We start from the raw sequence: 17,128 nt of genomic DNA, 5'->3' as shown, positions 1-17,128 counted from the left end.
ATCAATGATGAGCCTGGCTGGCATGGCTCAGTGTTTGAGTGCTGACCTTTGGACCAGGTCACAGTTGATTCCCAGTCAGGGCACATGCCTAGGGTGTGGGCTCCATCCCCAGTGTGGGGTGTGCAGGAGGCATCTGATCAATGATTCTCTCATCTTGATGTTTCTCTCTCTCCCTTTCTCTTTCTCTATGAAAGCAATAAAAATGTGTTCAAAGAAAACCTACAAAAATTTAAAGAAAAGAAATATCAATGATGAGAGAGCATCCCCTACAGAGAATCAAGCCGGCAACCCGGGCATGTGCCCTGACTGGGAATCAAGCCTTGAGACCTTCTGGTTCATAGGTCGATACTCAACCAGCGGGCCGAAATAATATCTTAAAAGGTATTCACTAAGTAATAGACTGTGCCCTCATCTGGCTGTTCTATTTTTGATATATACGTAGTGCTAAAGGCACATTCATGCCATGTTAAATTTATTCAGCCAGAACAATGACAAGCACAAGAATATTATCATGTCAATTTTTTTAAATTTAGAAACAATCATGAACTTACAAACAGCTGGAGTATAATACACAGCAGTTCTTTCTGGACCTAGGTGAGGGAATTGCTGACCCCGATGCCCCATCACTTTTAGCTACTTTAGTGTGTATTTCCTATGAATAAGGACTTTCTCCTACAGAACCACAATACAATCATCAGAACAGAAAATGAACACTGATGCACTATTGCCATTTAACCCTCCCATCCACTCAAGTTTGTTCTCATGAAGTCCTTAACAGCAGACAGAGGTCACCGCTGGCATTTAGTTATCATGTCTCTTTAGCCTCCTTCAGTCTGGAATGACCTTTTCACTGTTGAAGAGTATGAGCCAGATAATTTATAGGATGTCCCCAATTTGTCTTTGTCTGATTAGCTTCAGGTTATGAATCTTTAGCAGAAATAGCACAGATATGACTACAGCATATCATGTGTGCATAATTTTGAATTGTCCCATTACTAGTGATGTTCACTTTGATCACCTGATTTAAGGGGGTGTCTGTCAGGAATCTCATATGAAGTTACTCTTTTACCCTTTGTAATTAATTGTATTTTGTGGAGAGCTACTTTGTGTTCTGTTAATACCAGAGGATATTTTTCCCATTGATTTTTAGAGTGGGAGGGGGAGAGACAGAGAGAGAAACATCAATGTGAGAGAAACGCATCCATCAGTTGCCTCCTGCACGCACCTTGACCGGGGTCAGGGATTGAGCCTGCAACCAAGGAACGTGCCCTTGACTAGAATTGAACCTGTGACCCTTCAATCCACAGGCCAATGTTCTAACTAACCGCTGATCCAAACCGGCTAGGGCTGGAATTACTTTGAAACTATGTGAAAAACTAGCTGTCAATATATTCACTTATTTTTTTATATCAGTGAGAACCCATCATCTCCCGTTTCACTCAATGGTCTATAATACATTACTATTATTTATTTATTTTGGTCTTAAACTGTCCGAGTTTGGCCAGGGGAGGCCTACTCAAGCTGGCTTCTGTGTCCTTTTGACAGATCCCTTTCATTCTTGGAGCACTTCCTTGCTTTCTGGTACAACAAGATCTTGCACTTCCTGTCCCACTTCTTACTCTGCTGAGGCTCTGGAACCCCCCATACTGGGTCTCCCGGGAGCATTACCATTTTATAACAGGGTCTTTTTTTTAAATATATTTTTATTGATTTCAGAGAGGAAGAGAGAGGGAGAGAGAGATAGAAACATCAATGATGAGAGAGAATCATTGATTGTCTGCCTTCTCCATGTCCCACAATGGGGATCAAGCCCGCAACCCAGGCATATACCCTGACCAGGAATTGAACTGTGATCTCCTGGTTCATAGGTCAACGCTCAACCACTGAGCCACACCAGCTGGGCTATAACAGGGTCTTATAAAAACCTATCCATCTGAGAATGTTGTACAACTCTCAGCAAATTGTTTTATGCCTATCTCTGCCTGTGTCTACTGAATAAAATGAATCCTAATAATGACTAAATACCTACTTCATGCCAGAGACTATGTATGACACGCACCATTATAATGAATGCTCAAAGGACCCTATGTGGCCATTCTCCTCATTTTACAGATCAGGAAAGTGAGGCACAGAGAGGTTAAATAACTTGCCTAAGATCACATGGTGGGATTCAAACCCAAATAGTCTGAGTCTAGAATGCCCCTCACTATCTGCCTTCCAAATGAATGAGCAAATAATAATTGACCAGTGATCATGCTACTTATTACAGTGATGTATAGAATTAAGAAAACCTAGAAATTATTTAAGGCACAGCAATAAGGAATTGGTTAAATAAAGTATGAAGAGCCCATAAAATAGAACATTATTTATTAAAATAATTGAAAATTTTAATATAATTTTAAACTATTAAAATTGACAAACTTTTAGTAAACATGAGTTGTTCATATTTATAATAAGAGGGAAAAAGTAAGTGAGCTAAATATTCTAGCATGTTCTCTAAATTTTTCATTTCCTTACTAACATATCCTTCTTTGTAACGAGAGATAGCTTTTTGTTCTGTCTTATGGAGGCAAGATATCAATTAATCTTCACCCAAGGATATTTCTTCTATTGATTTTTAGAGAGAGTAGAAGAGAAGGAGGGGGGAGAAAGAGAGAAACATTGATGTGAAAGAGAGACATCGATTGGTTGCCTCCCGACCGGGGCTGGAGATCAAACCTTCAACCTAGGTACTTACCCTTAACCAGAAATCGAACCCACAACCCTTCAGTGCACGGGCTGATCTCTATCACTGAGCCACACTGGCCGAGGCAGAAATCAATATTTTTAAGGCACAGGCACAAAAACATTACATAAAAGCAAAGTAATCTTACCAAAATATCTTTTATTGCAATTCTCATCACTTTTTCAGTCTCGTTTATTTCCAGAGGTCTAGCAATTGCTTCTGTTCTCAGTTCCTATGGAAAACAATGAAATAAAATTACATATATTTTCAGAAGAGGAATTCTCAAAACCAATTTCCAGATCTAGAAACAGCTTACGGACTGGTTCCTAAAAGTTTAATTAAAATGTGGGTCTCTGATGCAAAAACATTTCAACCATCACCTTCTCCAAATGTCTTCTGTAATTCTACTGCCAACCTGGCCTCTCTCCAGTGCTCAAGGCCTCCTTTTCAGCTACAGGTCCCAGGTCCCCCTAGCACCAAGGGCAACTTACCATCCCTCATTTCTCCTAAATTTGCTTCTTTACCTGCATTCTATTTAGGGGACTCCCAAACCAAGTACAGCTTAACTTGCTGTCTGAATCACCTGCCAGCCTCTACAATCTTTCTTATGATTAAGTTCCTCTAAGTTGACTATCATTGACAACTGCAACCAATGAGAAAAGTGGCCTTCGCCCTGCCCCTAGCATTAATCATGGACCAATCACAGAGACATTTGTACCTATTATATCAATACTGGGAGCTTCTGAAATATGGAATTTTAATGGGCATGCACTTATGAGATTCCTGAATCACTTTATCACACCCTGTCTTGTCCTTCTTTTACTCCACACTGCACCGTATCTCCCCATTGGTAGAAAACTTATCGAGAGAAGGGATTAAGACTTACTCAAGGCTCAGTGCCTTGTCTGTGGTTGGTTTTGTTCCTTGATGAATGTTGGTTGAGAGTATGAAAAACAAATACTGGCTAGGGGATCTTCCTCAGATCATGACGTACACAGAATTTGAGAAGGGTCTCATGGCTTCCATGGCAACAGTTCAGCCACTGACTGTTTCATCAATTCATTATGGAAAGGTGCTAAAAGGGTCCCTAGTGAAATCTCACAATGAAGCCATCGCTCTATTCCACTGACAAATAACAAGTGACCAGCTCTTGTCTCTAGGTCTGTTATGAACATGAATAGACATGTGCACTATAAACAGAAAACAGTGAAAGCCCGAAGTTGCCTCATTAGTTATCTAAATTAGCTATTGGACATTAGTGGCAGTTTTGTTCTGCCAACTGCAACTTTAGCAGGTGGCAGCCACTATATCAAAAGCAGGAATGGTGACCTGGCATCCAAGTCTCCCACTCTAGTCTTCTCTCCTAGGGCAGAAATGAAAAGCAAGAGGAAAAAATATCATAACACTGTAGCAGCAATGCCAGAACACAGGCAAGGAAGTGAGAGAGTGGTCATGGCTGACATACCTGATGGGAATGGAATGAATTAAATGTATTTAATTTAAAAACATTAGATGAGAGCATGTGTCCTTCAAGTGCCATAAATCCTAACAGGTAAGAACTAAATAATATTCCATTTCTTCTTAAACCAGTGGGCCCCAAATTCTGCTGCACTCTGGAATCACCAGGAAATCTTTAAAAACTTGATGCCTGGCTCATACCCCCAGACATTCTGACTCATTGGTTTCTGGGACAACCTGGACATCAGGTGATTTAAAAGCTCTATAGGATCTCTATGGAAGTCCTGCAGAAGCACACTCTTAAATAGCTCCTTAAACATGATGGACCATTCTCCTCGCATGACATTAGCTAGAATAGGATTGCAAGTAAACAAACTGTTAACACTAACTTTAACCGATCAGTAGAGACTGCCTAGATTACTGGTTCCCAAACTTTGCTGTGCATTAGAATCACACAGAAGACTTGTAAAATCCGCAATGCCCAAGTCACATTTCATACCAATGATATCAAAATGGAAAGCCAGGCATCCATAGTTGCATTGGGTGATTGCATTGGGCAGCAAGGTTTGGGAACCATCATGGCTCAGAAGAGGATTTTGTTGAGAAGAATGTTGAGGCTGAGTTCACCAAGAAAAGCACCATGATCAATAAAGTATGACATGGACAAAGGAGAAAAGTCTCAGTAACATGCCACATACTAGTATTTGCCATTCCTGAACTAGAAGTCAAAGTTATTAAAAATAGACCAGTGCCCACTGAAGCAGGAATAGCAGCAAACACAATACATTACTCTCACACATTATATCATTTAATCAGGTACAGTTTAATAAAATCAGAAGAACAGGGGCAAAAGAATTGGAAAAGAAAGCCTTGAAAATCTGCTTAGCTGAGAAAGTAATTAAGTTATCTGAGCACTGCTTACCCTCAACTCTACCTCCTTGCCCAGCAAGTCATACAGAGTTGCTCCTTTGTACGTGATTTCAGAAGCAAGCTGCCTGGCTGCTTTCAAATCTGCAATCTGGAAGGAAAATATCAAAAACAGGAACCTCAGTGGCAGGTTTTTAATAGGCATTCAGAAATAACCAGTCTAATAGCAATCCCTACCTCCAGTCAGAATACTTGTCTAGAGAACACATTTTCCACAAGACATATCCTTACATCCTGTGGAAGAGAGCTCGAAGGATACCAGTTTAGGAAACACTAATCTAAGTACAAATTAGAACAACTTCCGGTCTCTTTAAAAACCCAAATGTCAAGTCAAATGCAATTGACTTGCTTCCTATTTGGGCTAGGTCACCACAGGGGACTCCTACAGTGGTGAGTGACAGGGAGGGGCAATCGGAGGGACACATTTCCTAGTGCAGCATCCTGATGCCTTCTGTCCCCTCATTCTCTGCCTTTAGACTGCACTTCACATGACTGCTGCAAGGATCAAATGAGTTAACATGCAATAGGACCCAGCTCCCACAAGGGTGGCAGCCATTGCTATGAAGATGATAATGATGATGACTTAGCATCTAGCCCTGTGCGCAACTTCTTTTTTAGGATTTGCATGTCACCTCTTCTTCCTCGAATACATTAAATTTTCAGAGTCCAAACTAACATCTCCCTGCTCTGCTCACACTCCCTCTCCTAACCAACAAATCCCCAGTGTCTCTTTTCAAAAAAAAATATCTTTTTATTGATTTCAGAGAGGAAGGGAGAGGGAGATATCAAGATAGAAACATCAATGATGAGAATCATTGATTGGCTGCCTCCTGCACCGACCTCCTACTGGGGATTGAGCCCGAAACCTGAGCATGTGCCCTTGACTGGAATCGAACCCAGGACCCTCCAGTCAGCAGGCCAATGCTCTATCCACTGAGCCAAACAAGCTAGGGCCCCGGTGTCTCTTTTTTATTATCAAACCATCAGCAATGACTCTCAATATTCATTCACAGTTGACTTTCTTCCTATTTCCTTAGTCCTCTAGGATTCTGTTCCTGCTAGCTCTACTTCTCCTACCTTACTAGCAACAGGCTTTTAGTAAATAGTTGAATTACTTTATTATGACTTCTGCTTCTATCCAAATGCTGATGAGTACAAAACTGACAAACTGCCCTCATTCAAGGAGTAAGAAAAGGAGAGTTCTATGAGTATATGACATGTTCCATTTCAGAGTGAGAAATACACATTTTATCCCTCACTACAAGCCGTTCATTGTCCTTACCTTTGAGCCAAGATCAAACTTGAATTTGCTGATATCGTCCTCTCCTATTTTAGAGCCCTCCATCCCTTTGGTCTTCATAGCATTATAAAGGACAGAGGTGATCTTCAATAGTTCTTTCACTGCATACCCATCTGCTTGATAAAGCTTCTTAGTATTGAGTTTTATATGTGCTTTTGTGGCCTATTTTCAGACCAAAACAAACAAACAATGTAAGGCCTTTTCCATGTAGAATCTAAACCAAATCTCATGTAGGTAATTTGAAAATGTCTCTGCGAACAATTGGGATATAACCTGATTATAATAAGAATCAAACTTTCAAGTGACTCATACATTGCAAGTGGGTGTGTAAACTGATACAACCTTTTCTTTTTTTTAACTGATATAATCTTGATGGAGACCAATTTGATAAAAGACAACACAATTACAAATACACATATCTTTTGACCTAGCAATTCCAATCCTGAGAATTTATCTTAGAGATGGATATAGTAACAAAGGAAATGAGATGCGTATAGGTTATCTGTTATAGCAGTGCTTCAAAGAGCAAAAGTTATAAACACCTAAATGCCTATCCATATAAATTATATAAATTGTGATTTATCCAGGCAAGCAATACTATTCGGGTGGTAAGAGAGAATAAGTTCTATATGTATTTGGAAAGTTCTCCAAAATGTACCATTAAGTGAAGAAGCAAGATTCTAAACAGTATGCCACCATTTGTGCAAAAAGAAGGAAAAGAATTTATATCCTATTTGCTTACATATGCATAAACTCTGGAAAATATTAATAGTGATTATTGGGAATGGAACTGGGCAGAAGGCAGACAGTATAGAGGATAAGAAGCCATTTTAATCTATCATTTCGTGATCTACAAAAAAATTTTTTCTGAACTATGAAATATATAACCTATTCAAAAATAAATTAAAATCTTAACAAATACTGAATTAAAACTAAATACTTTGCTGGAAAAATGGCTTTACAGAAACCTGGTAATAGAATAGATGTAGAAACTTGAAAAAAGCCCTAACTAGGACTTCTCTCTTTCTAACATATTTAATTTTACAACTCCATCAAATAAGCATGAACTAACCATGAACTGGGCAACTGACTTAATAAAGAAAACTCGGTCTTGTTCCGTCTCAACATCAGAAGGTATGTCAGTCTGAGGTTCATACCTATGAGAGAGAGAGCCAGACAGACACAGAGAAAAGACACCAGTTAATTACTATAAAGTCCACGAAAGTGAAAGTGGGCAACAGAGAGGTCAGTGGATCTGTAACGAGAAGCTCCCTGAGTCCCCTGCGAAGTCAGTAAGATTAAGAAAACTTCAAAAGCAACACAAAACACCAAATATCCAAGGGAGCAAATCCTCACCCCAAGAATAGGTCTAACTAATTTCCAAAATAAAATTTGGGGCTCAGCTTACAAAATGAAATCTCTCAGACTTCAAAGTTTAATGAAAATAATCAGAATGACTACTTTGGCTGACAGCCCTGGACCCAGAGCTAACTAGTTAGCTTGAGAAGCAGCAGAGTTGTTGGAAATACTTTATGTTATTAATGACCGACCAGGAGTCAGCAGACTGTAGCCCTTAGTTTCTGTACAGCTTGCCAGTAAGAAGGGTTTTATATTTTTCAAGGGTTATAAAAAACACACAAGGTAGAATATGCAAGAGAGATCTTGTGTTGCCTGCAACACCTAAGGTCTTTGCTATCTTCTTTTTTTCTTTTTTTTTTTTTTTTTTCTATCTTCTTAACAAAAAGTTTGCCAACCGCAAATGTTAGATACTGGGTTTTACACACAAATTGAAATTGAAATTATTTCTAATCCAGTGTACTCATTCGAGTGTGTAGGGAGGTACCTTGTCACTCCCTGATGAAGGTGAGGGAATGGAGAGGAACTTGGACCCCAGTGTCTGCTTCCTACTGAGAAACAGTCTCCCTTTACCACTCACTGGTATATTTCTATTCCCACAACACTCCTTAAAAGTCAACTGATTTTTAACAGGTTACACCTAAATCTGTCAAACTCAAATTTTATTGAACTCTTCCTTTAGCTTCACAACAATAACCTGTTTCTAGGTGGCTAACAAATAAAATTGAGTATTCATTCTTAGACTGCAATAAAGTGCAATTCTAACCTTTTCACAAGCCAGAGAAGAACTTCAGATACAAGTCCAAAATTTGGTGTGCGGAAATTTTCCATAGAAATATGTCGAGGGTATCCCAAGGCTCTCATCATCTCTGTAAAATCTGTCCACGGTAAAATACAATTCAGTCAACTCATTGTCAAACAACAGCTAATTAACTTACTTTCTCTGCCTTCCCTTCTTATTCCCAATCTATTGACAGTTTTAGGGACTATTTATCAACTCTCTAAGAGGGAAATAAAAAGTAGTTAAAACTTAAAATACTCTGCTTCCTGAAAAACAGAGTATTCCTGGGAGAAGTGGAAACTGTACATTAAAATGGGGTTTAGAGATTGGGTGTGAATATAATTTCTCTTTGATATCTCTCTTGAATATCTTCTCTTGAATATCTTCTTACCACTAAAAATGAGAAATACCTGGTCTTATAAAATGTCATAAATAAATATATTTTTAAATCTTACACCTATGGATGAAGACAGTGGCGGGGGGTAAGGGCATGGGGTGGGGTGGGGAATCAGGTGGAGGGGAGCTATGTGGGGGGGGGAGAGGAACACCTGTAATAAGCTGAACAATAAAGATTTATTTTAAAAAAATAAATAAAATAAAAATATTTTTAAATGTTAACACTGATATTGTGGGGGGGGGGTGATGGTAGTAGGGTGAAGTGCATGTTTCTGAGGTTTTTTTATTATAAAACAGATTAAAAAACAGTAATAAAAACTCTTTGATACTGGAGGCTGCTGTCACTAAGCTTTAAGCAGAACTTGGAAATGAACACAACAAACATGTTTTGAGTTCCAACAAAAAATATGCCAAGATCTATACTCAGTGTGCTCAAGGCTATTTAATGTCTGTCCTCGCTCTTCTTGACGGAAGATGTTCAAAATGTCCCAATAACAGTCACAGAGAAGCTACCCAGGCATCAGAGATTAGGTTGGACTCCACCAGACCACAAAAGAGAAGGCATGAGCAGAGAAAAGGGCAGCGGCACTGAGGGCCTCTGTCACCGTTTTTTGGGAAATCTGAATAAAGTAATGGAAAATAAAGCAGCAGTCTCCCCGTCACAGAGTCAGGCATTGCCTACTTCTTCCCACTAAGCAGTAGTTCTGTTCATTATGCAGCATTTTCAAAATGAGTTAAGATTCTTACCATAAATTGCACAATTGTATAGCATTCATTTAATGTCAAAATGTTCAGAAATCCCCTCCTTGTACACTCTTCCCAATACAACTCCATTCAATGTCCCCTAGCAGAGTGCTCTCTCTAAACTACCAGGAAAGAGAAACTTGTCCCTACAACATATAGTCACCAAGAACCTTCAAATCCCAGAGGAAATAATTCACACTATGAGGCTAGTAGGCATATTAACAAAGCGTGATGATGCATCTTCCTGTATATTTACATTGTAGAAAAAGAGCAACTCAAAACTGAAAGGAGTAATCTTTAATGGTGAAATTCTGGGTACCAGCAATTTAGTTAGAAAATTGGCCTTACAGAGCACACCAAACTGGCAATCCCGCTGCCAATTAGCTGAACTGCTTCTGATTCAGCAAATAACACTGTATAAAGGGCAAGAGATTTTTTTTTTTAAATCCTCACTTGAGAATATTCTTCACTGGTTTTAGAGAGAGAGAGGAAAGGAGAGGTAGAGAAACATGGATTGGCTGCCTCCCGTACACGCCTCAACCGGGCTCGAACCCACACACTAGGTATGTGCCCCGATCTGGAATCGAACCCACAACCCTTTGGTGCACCGGACGATGCTTCAACCAACTGAGCCACCTTGCCAGGGCAAAAGGCAAAAGATTTTGATTCACACAGCACTATGGCCCGGTCCTTGGTTCCACCCAGTTCTGGCTGTGTGGCCTAAAGATACTTTACCTATCTGTGCCTCAAATATTTCACCCAGGAAGTATACCACCTACCTCGCTGTTAAAGTGAGGACTAAAATAAGATAGTGAATGTAAAATGTAACAGATGTACCCCCAAAGTAGTAGTAACTAATTCTCACACCCATTCTTCCACTTCTCCAACCTTCTAGCAAAGGCATTTGGGTTCCATTTCCCTCATCAGCCCCTTTAGAAAGTATGAAGGCTTTGGAGGTTAGACAACCTGAATTCAAACTCTAGCGCCTACTCTTACCAGCTGGGTGTGTCTTCTCTGTGCCCGTTTCCTCATTTCTAAATACAGAAGCGTGTTTAGAGGAGTAAATAAAATGATGCACACACACAGAACATTTACTACCTGGAAGATTGTAAAGATTCAAAAAAAAATGTCAGCCGCAATTATTATTCAGCCGTTCCCCCAGTCCCTCGGTTTTATTGTTCGTTTCTCAAGGTTCTAACCTAACCCAGCCCCAAAACGGTTTCTGCGTTTTCCACGGTAGCGAAGTGGCTATACAAATCCATTAAAATCAGATAAAATTAAGACTTCAGTTCCTCAGACGCACTAGCCACAGCCAGTGGCAGATACAAAACTTCCCATCACCGCAGAAAGTGCTGAGCCAGGGCCGGGGCGCTCTGCCCGGGGCGGGGGCGGCAGAGGCCGGGAGGAGCTCGGCGGGACCCAGACGGGAGAACCCGGAGGCCGGAGGCCCTGTCTCTTGGGAGGCCCGCAGGTCACAAGGGGCAGGGTTGCCTTACTGCGGAGGTCGCGGAAGGACATGGCGCTCTGGTCCCCACTAGCCCGGAGTCTCCGCCGCCCCCAACTCAGTGCTGCAGCGTCCCTATGGCAACGCACGGAGCTCTCTACGGCGCGCAGCAGCGGCCAAACAAAACGGGAGGCGAAGCGGCCGGGCTGCGCGCGCACGCGCAAGAGAAGGGGAGGCGGGCTTGGGGATGCCTCGGAATCAAGAACGGAAGTGCGGGATTACCGCCCGACGGGGGAGCTTCAAACCGCAGGGCATCTCTCTGGCAGAGAGACATTTGACACTGGCTGACATGTTCTCAGCACCTATTATGTATATGAAACTATGGTAGGCGTTCTACATATTGCTCCCCATTTCCTCCAAAACTCCTCTTGAAAGGATGTACGATACTGTCACGAAGCTGGGTATCCCTTGCCCAGCACACTTCTCTCTGGCATATGTAAACTGCTAGCTGTGGCTGCGTCAGAAGCCCCCGAAGGCCGAAACCGGTTTGGCTCAGTGGATAGAGCGTCGGCCTGCGGACTCAAGGGTCCCAGGTTCGATTCCGGTCAGGGGCATGTACCTTGGTTGCGGGCACGTCCCCAGTAGGGGGTGTGCAAGAGGCAGCTGATCGATGTTTCTCTCTCATCGATGTTTCTAACTCTCTATCCCTCTCTCTTCCTCTCTGTAAAAAAATCAATAAAATATATTTAAAAAAAAAAAAAAAAAAAAGAAGCCCCCGAAGACAGACCGCAGCTTTAAAGGGCATAACCCCGAACTTCAGAAGGAATGCCAGGGCTGACCGCAGTATCGCGAGAGGATGTCAGGCCTGGAACTGCGCACGCGCACCGGGCTTGTTCTCACAACAGGCCGGAAATCGGTCTGGGTCCTCCCGCGCCGGCGGTTGTCCTGGTAACCGTGCCCTCCGTCGGGGCGTGTTTGTGCGCCTTGTTGAGGGACCGGAAGGCTCCAGGGTGAGGACCGCGCCCCAACTCCCGGCCAGATCAGCTGGGGCCTCAGGTGGGAGCCTTCCGTCGGCTGCTCTGGTGGAAGACAGGTGAAAAGAAGAGCTGGGAGATGAAGTGAGCTGAGCTTGGAAGGATGGGAGAGGAGGGACTGCCAACCGCTGGGATGTCCTCCGCCCCCGTATTGGTGTTGGTTGGCAAAGTAACAGGCACATAAATGCACGGACGGTAAAGAGAATCCCCAAATACATCCACACATACATGGTCAGTAAGACAAAGTGGAGAAAGAATAGTCTTTCAATAAATGGTTCGAAACAATTAACAATTGGAAATCCAAATAAATGAACCTTCACAATTACCTAAATATAAAACCTAAAATTGTCACCTTACAAGAAACTACTGTTTATATCAAGTGGTAGTTTTAAGTTAAAAAAAAAAACACCTAAAACTAAAACTTTTCTAGAAGAAAACTTAGGGAGAAACTTTATGACTGGATTAAGCAGGATTTCTTAGATACACCAAAAAAAAAAAAAAATGTTTAAGTAAACTGGACTTTATAAAAAGTTAAGACTGCCCTAACCCGTTTGGCTCAGTGGATAGAGCATCAGCCTTCGGACTCAAGGGTCCCAGGTTTGATTCCGGTCAAGGGCACGTACCTTGGTTCCTTGGTTCCCGGCACCTACCCAGTAGGGGATGTACTGGAGGCAGCTGATATATTTTATTGATTCTTTACAGAGAGGAAGGGAGAAGGATAGAGAGTTAAAAACATCGATGAGAGAGAAACATCGATCAGCTGCCTCCCACACCCCCCGCACTGGGAATGTGCCCACAACCAAGGTACATGCCCTTGACTGGAATCAAACCTGTGACCCTTCAGTCCGCAGGCCGACGCCCTATCCACTGAGCCAAACCAGTAGGGCAATAAAATATATATTTTTTAAAAAGTTAAAACTTCTCTTCAAGACACTTTTTTAAAAATGTATTTGAATTGATTTCAGAGAGGAAGGGAGAGGGAGGAGAGAGAGAAACATTGATGAGAGAATCATTGATTGGCTGCCTCCTGCACACACACCCTCCCCCTCCTCAATGGGGATAGAGCTGCCAACCTGGGCATGTGCCCTGACCAGAATCTAACCCTGACCTCCTGGTTTATAGGTGGATGGTCAACCACTGAGCCTCGCCAGTTGGGCAAGGTACTTTTAAGAAAATGAAAGACTAGCCCTCGTTGGTTTGGCTCTGAATAGAGCATCAGCCTGAGGACTGAAGTGTCCCAGGTTCAATTCCAGTCAAGGGTACAATTCCAGTCCAGGGTATGTGCCTCGGTTGCAGGCTTGATCCCTAGCCCGGGTGCGTGCGGGAGGCAACCAATCCAACATGTCTCTCTCACATTGATGTTTTTCTCTTCTCTCCTCTCTCTCTCCCCGCCCCTCCCCCTTCCTTTCACTCTCTCAAAATCAATGGGAAAATACCTCTGGTGAATATTAACAAAACAAAGAAAATGAAAGGAATATCCACTGTTTAGAAGAAAATATTCACAAACCATCTGATGAAAAGTTTTACCCAGAATACATAACAAACTCTCAAAACTCAATCCAATTAGAAAATGGACCAAAAAATGTAAACAGACACTTCAAAGAAGATGATATATACAAATAATAAGCAAAGCAAAAGATGCTCAAGGTTATTAGTCCTTAGGAAAACGCATGTTAAACCACAATAACATATCACTAGGTAGTTATTTGTATGGCTAAAATAATAAACAACAAAAAGCCTGACAGTGGGAACCGCTCAAAAGGATGTGTACCGACTTGAACTTTTGTACATTATTGCCTCCACCATTTTACATTCCCACTAGTAGTGTAGGAGGATTCCAGTTTCTCCACATCCTCGTTAACATTTCTCAAATTCTTTAAATTTAATTATATCCACCTTATGGGTAAGTAGTAGTTACCACATTGTTTTAAATTGTATTTCCCTAATGACTAGTACTGTTGAGCATCTTTTCTTATGCTTGTTGACAGTTTGTGTATCTTCTTTGGAGATATATCTCTTCAACTTCACCATTTTTAAATTGGGTTGTCTTTTTGTTGTTGAATTATAAGACTTCTTTATATATTCTGCATACTACACACTTATCAGATATATGATTTGCAAATATTTTATCACATTCTATGAGCTTTTACTTCTTGAGAGTGCTTTTTGCAGCAGCAAAATTTTAAATGTTTATGAAGTCAAATTTATGTTTTCTTTTACTCATAGTTTTGTCATATCTAACAATTCATTGCCAAAACCAAGCTCATGAAGATTTATGTTTTCTTCTAAGAGTTTTATAGTTTTAGCTCTTACATTTAGGTCTTTGATGCATTTTGAGTTAATTTTTGTATTCTGGTATGAGAGAGGGCCCTTGCATGTGGCTATCCAGTTGCCCCAGCACCATTTGTTAAAGAAATTTTTTACCCCTTTGAATAGTCTTGGCACTCTTGTTGAATATCAGTTGACCATAGATATATGGCTTTATTTCTGGTCTCTCTAATCTGTTCCATTGGTTGTGATGTCTATCCTTGTGCTGGTTCCATACTATTTTGGTTAAATGTAAATTCTTCTTTTTAAAGATTGTTTTGGTTATTTGGGCTCCCTTATAATTCCACATGAATTTTAGAATCAGCTTTTCTGTTTCTGCATAAAAGGCCATTGGGATTTTCAAAGTATCTGTAGATCACTTTAGGGAGTACTGCTGTCTTAACAATATTAAACCTTCAACTCATGAACAGGAATGTTTTTCCATTTTATAAGTCTTTATTTTAGCAATGTTTTGTAGTTTTCGGTGTTATCTTGCAATTCCTTGGTGAAATTTATTCGTTTTATTCTTTTGCCAGTGTATAGAAATACAATTTTTGTGTTTATCTTATATCTAGCAACTTTGCTGAACTTTATTAACTCTAATAGTTTCACTGTCTCAAATAATTTTGAGTGTGGACTAATTTTTCTCTATACACTAGTAAAATCATGTTATCTGTGAATTGATAGAATTTAAAGTTTAACATTAATTTTTCAGTTACAGTTGACATTCAATATTATATATTTCAGGTGTATAGCATAAGGATTAGACATTTATATAACTTATAAGTGATTCCCCCCAATAAGTCTAGTACCCACCTGACACCACAAATAGATATTACAATATTATTGGCTATACTCCCTAGGCTTATGTTACATCTCCATGTCTTTTTAAAAACTGATGAGAGAGACAGAGAGAGAAAGAGAGAAACACCTATTAGTTATTCCACTTACTTATGCATTCATTGGTTGATTCTTGTGTGTGCCCTGACCAGGGATCAAACCTGCAACCTTGGTGTATTGGGATGACAATCTAGCCAACTGAGCCACCCATCCAGGGCTCCCATGACTATTTCGTAACTGCCAATTTGTACATAAGCCCTTCACTTTTTTTTTTTTTTTACCATGTCCCCCAACTCCCCATCTGGCTACTCTCAGTTTGTTATCTGTATCTATGAGTTTCTGTTTTATCAGTTCATTTATTTTGTTTTTTAGGTTCCACATATAAGTGAAATCACATGGCATTTTTCTTTCTCTGTCTGACTTATTTCACTTAGCATAACACCCTCTGAGTCCATCCATGTTTTCATAAATGGTAAGATTCCATTCTTATGACCAAGTAATATTCCCCTATATATACCACATCTTTATCCAGTCGTCTATCACTGGACAGTTAGGTTGCTTCCATATCTTGGCTATTGTGAATAATGCTGCAATGAACATAGGATGCATATATCATCTCAAATTAGTATTTTGGATGCCTTTGGATAAATACCCAGAAGTGAAATTGCTGGGTTATATGATAGTTCTATTTTTGATTTTTGACAACTTCATACTATTTCCATAGTGGCTGCACCTATTTGTAATGCCAACAGTGCACAAAGGTCCCCTTTCCCCAAATCTTCACCAACACTTGTTGATTTATTAATAATAGCCATTTTGACAATTGGGAGGTGACATCCCATTGTAGTTTAAATTTGTATTTCCCTTATGATTAGTGACATTGAGCATCTTTTCTTATATCTTACTAGAGGCCTGGTGCATGAAATTCATGCACTCGAGGGTTGGGGTGTCCCTCAGCTGGGATTGTGAAAGGGTGCAGGCCAGGCCAAGGGATCCCACCGGTGCACGATCAGGGCCGGGGAGGAACACGGGAGGTTGGCCAGCCAGGAAGGGACCACAGGAGGGCTCCAGGGCGTGTCCAGCTCATCTCACTCAGTCCCGATCGGTCGGACCCCAGCAGCAAGCTAACCTACCAGTTGGAGCTTCTGCCCCCTGGTGGTCAGTGCACATCATAACAAGCAGTTGTGTGGTCTTAGCATATTTTTAGCATATTACACTTTGATTGGTTAAACAGAAAACCGAATGACCGGACACTTAGCATATTAGGCTTTTATTTTATATGACTGGCCATGTGTATGTCATCTTTGGAGAAATGCCTATTCAGGCATGTTTAAATCTTTTCCTCTGCCCATTTTTAAATCTTTTTGGTGCTAAATTGTATGAGTTCCTTATATCTGGATATTAACCCCTTATCGATGTATCATTGGTGAATATCATCTCCCACTCAGTAGGTTGTCTTTTTGTTGATGGTTTCCTTTGCTACGCAAAAACTTTTTAGTTTGATATAGACCCATTTATTTTTTGTTGGATTGTTTCCCTTGCCCAATTGAGACATATCCAGAAAATTTTTGCTAAGAGCGGTGTCAGAGTTTACTGCCTGTTTTCTTCTAGGAGTTTTATGGTTTCAAGTCTTACACTTAAGCCTTTAATCCATTTTGAGTTTATTCTTGTATATAGTGTAAGAAAGTGGTCTAGGTGTATTTATTTATTTTTGGCATATACCTATCCAGTTTGCCCAACACCATTTATTGAAGAGATATTCTTTACCCCATTGTATATTCTTGCATCCTTTGTCATAAATTGACCATATAGATGA

General features: G+C 40.6%; 1 protein-coding gene across 5 annotated transcripts in view; it reads right to left on the bottom strand.

The window, feature by feature from the left end:
• Positions 1-17,128, bottom strand: part of CLUAP1 (clusterin associated protein 1) — a 48,881-nt gene that overhangs the window by 30,239 nt on the left and 1,514 nt on the right. For 2 of the 5 annotated variants that reach the window (XM_054714661.1, XM_054714664.1), the window contains exons 1-6: positions 11,184-11,443; positions 8,533-8,644; positions 7,483-7,567; positions 6,393-6,572; positions 5,106-5,201; positions 2,874-2,957 (exon numbers count right to left, since the gene is read on the bottom strand). In XM_054714661.1, the coding sequence (XP_054570636.1) occupies positions 2,874-2,957; positions 5,106-5,201; positions 6,393-6,572; positions 7,483-7,567; positions 8,533-8,644; positions 11,184-11,205 (579 nt within the window). In that variant the 5' untranslated portion in view covers positions 11,206-11,443. Of the gene's footprint in view, positions 1-2,873; positions 2,958-5,105; positions 5,202-6,392; positions 6,573-7,482; positions 7,568-8,532; positions 8,749-11,183; positions 11,444-17,128 lie in introns of those variants that run through there. The other 3 variants (XM_054714663.1, XM_054714662.1, XM_054714665.1) reach the window with 3 other exon arrangements.

This window comes from Eptesicus fuscus, chromosome 4, assembly GCF_027574615.1.
Source record: "Eptesicus fuscus isolate TK198812 chromosome 4, DD_ASM_mEF_20220401, whole genome shotgun sequence".
In the NCBI taxonomy this organism is placed as follows: domain Eukaryota; kingdom Metazoa; phylum Chordata; class Mammalia; order Chiroptera; family Vespertilionidae; genus Eptesicus; species Eptesicus fuscus.
The sequence above is the reverse complement of the archived record's forward strand: the minus strand, read 5'-3'. Positions and strand labels throughout refer to the sequence as shown.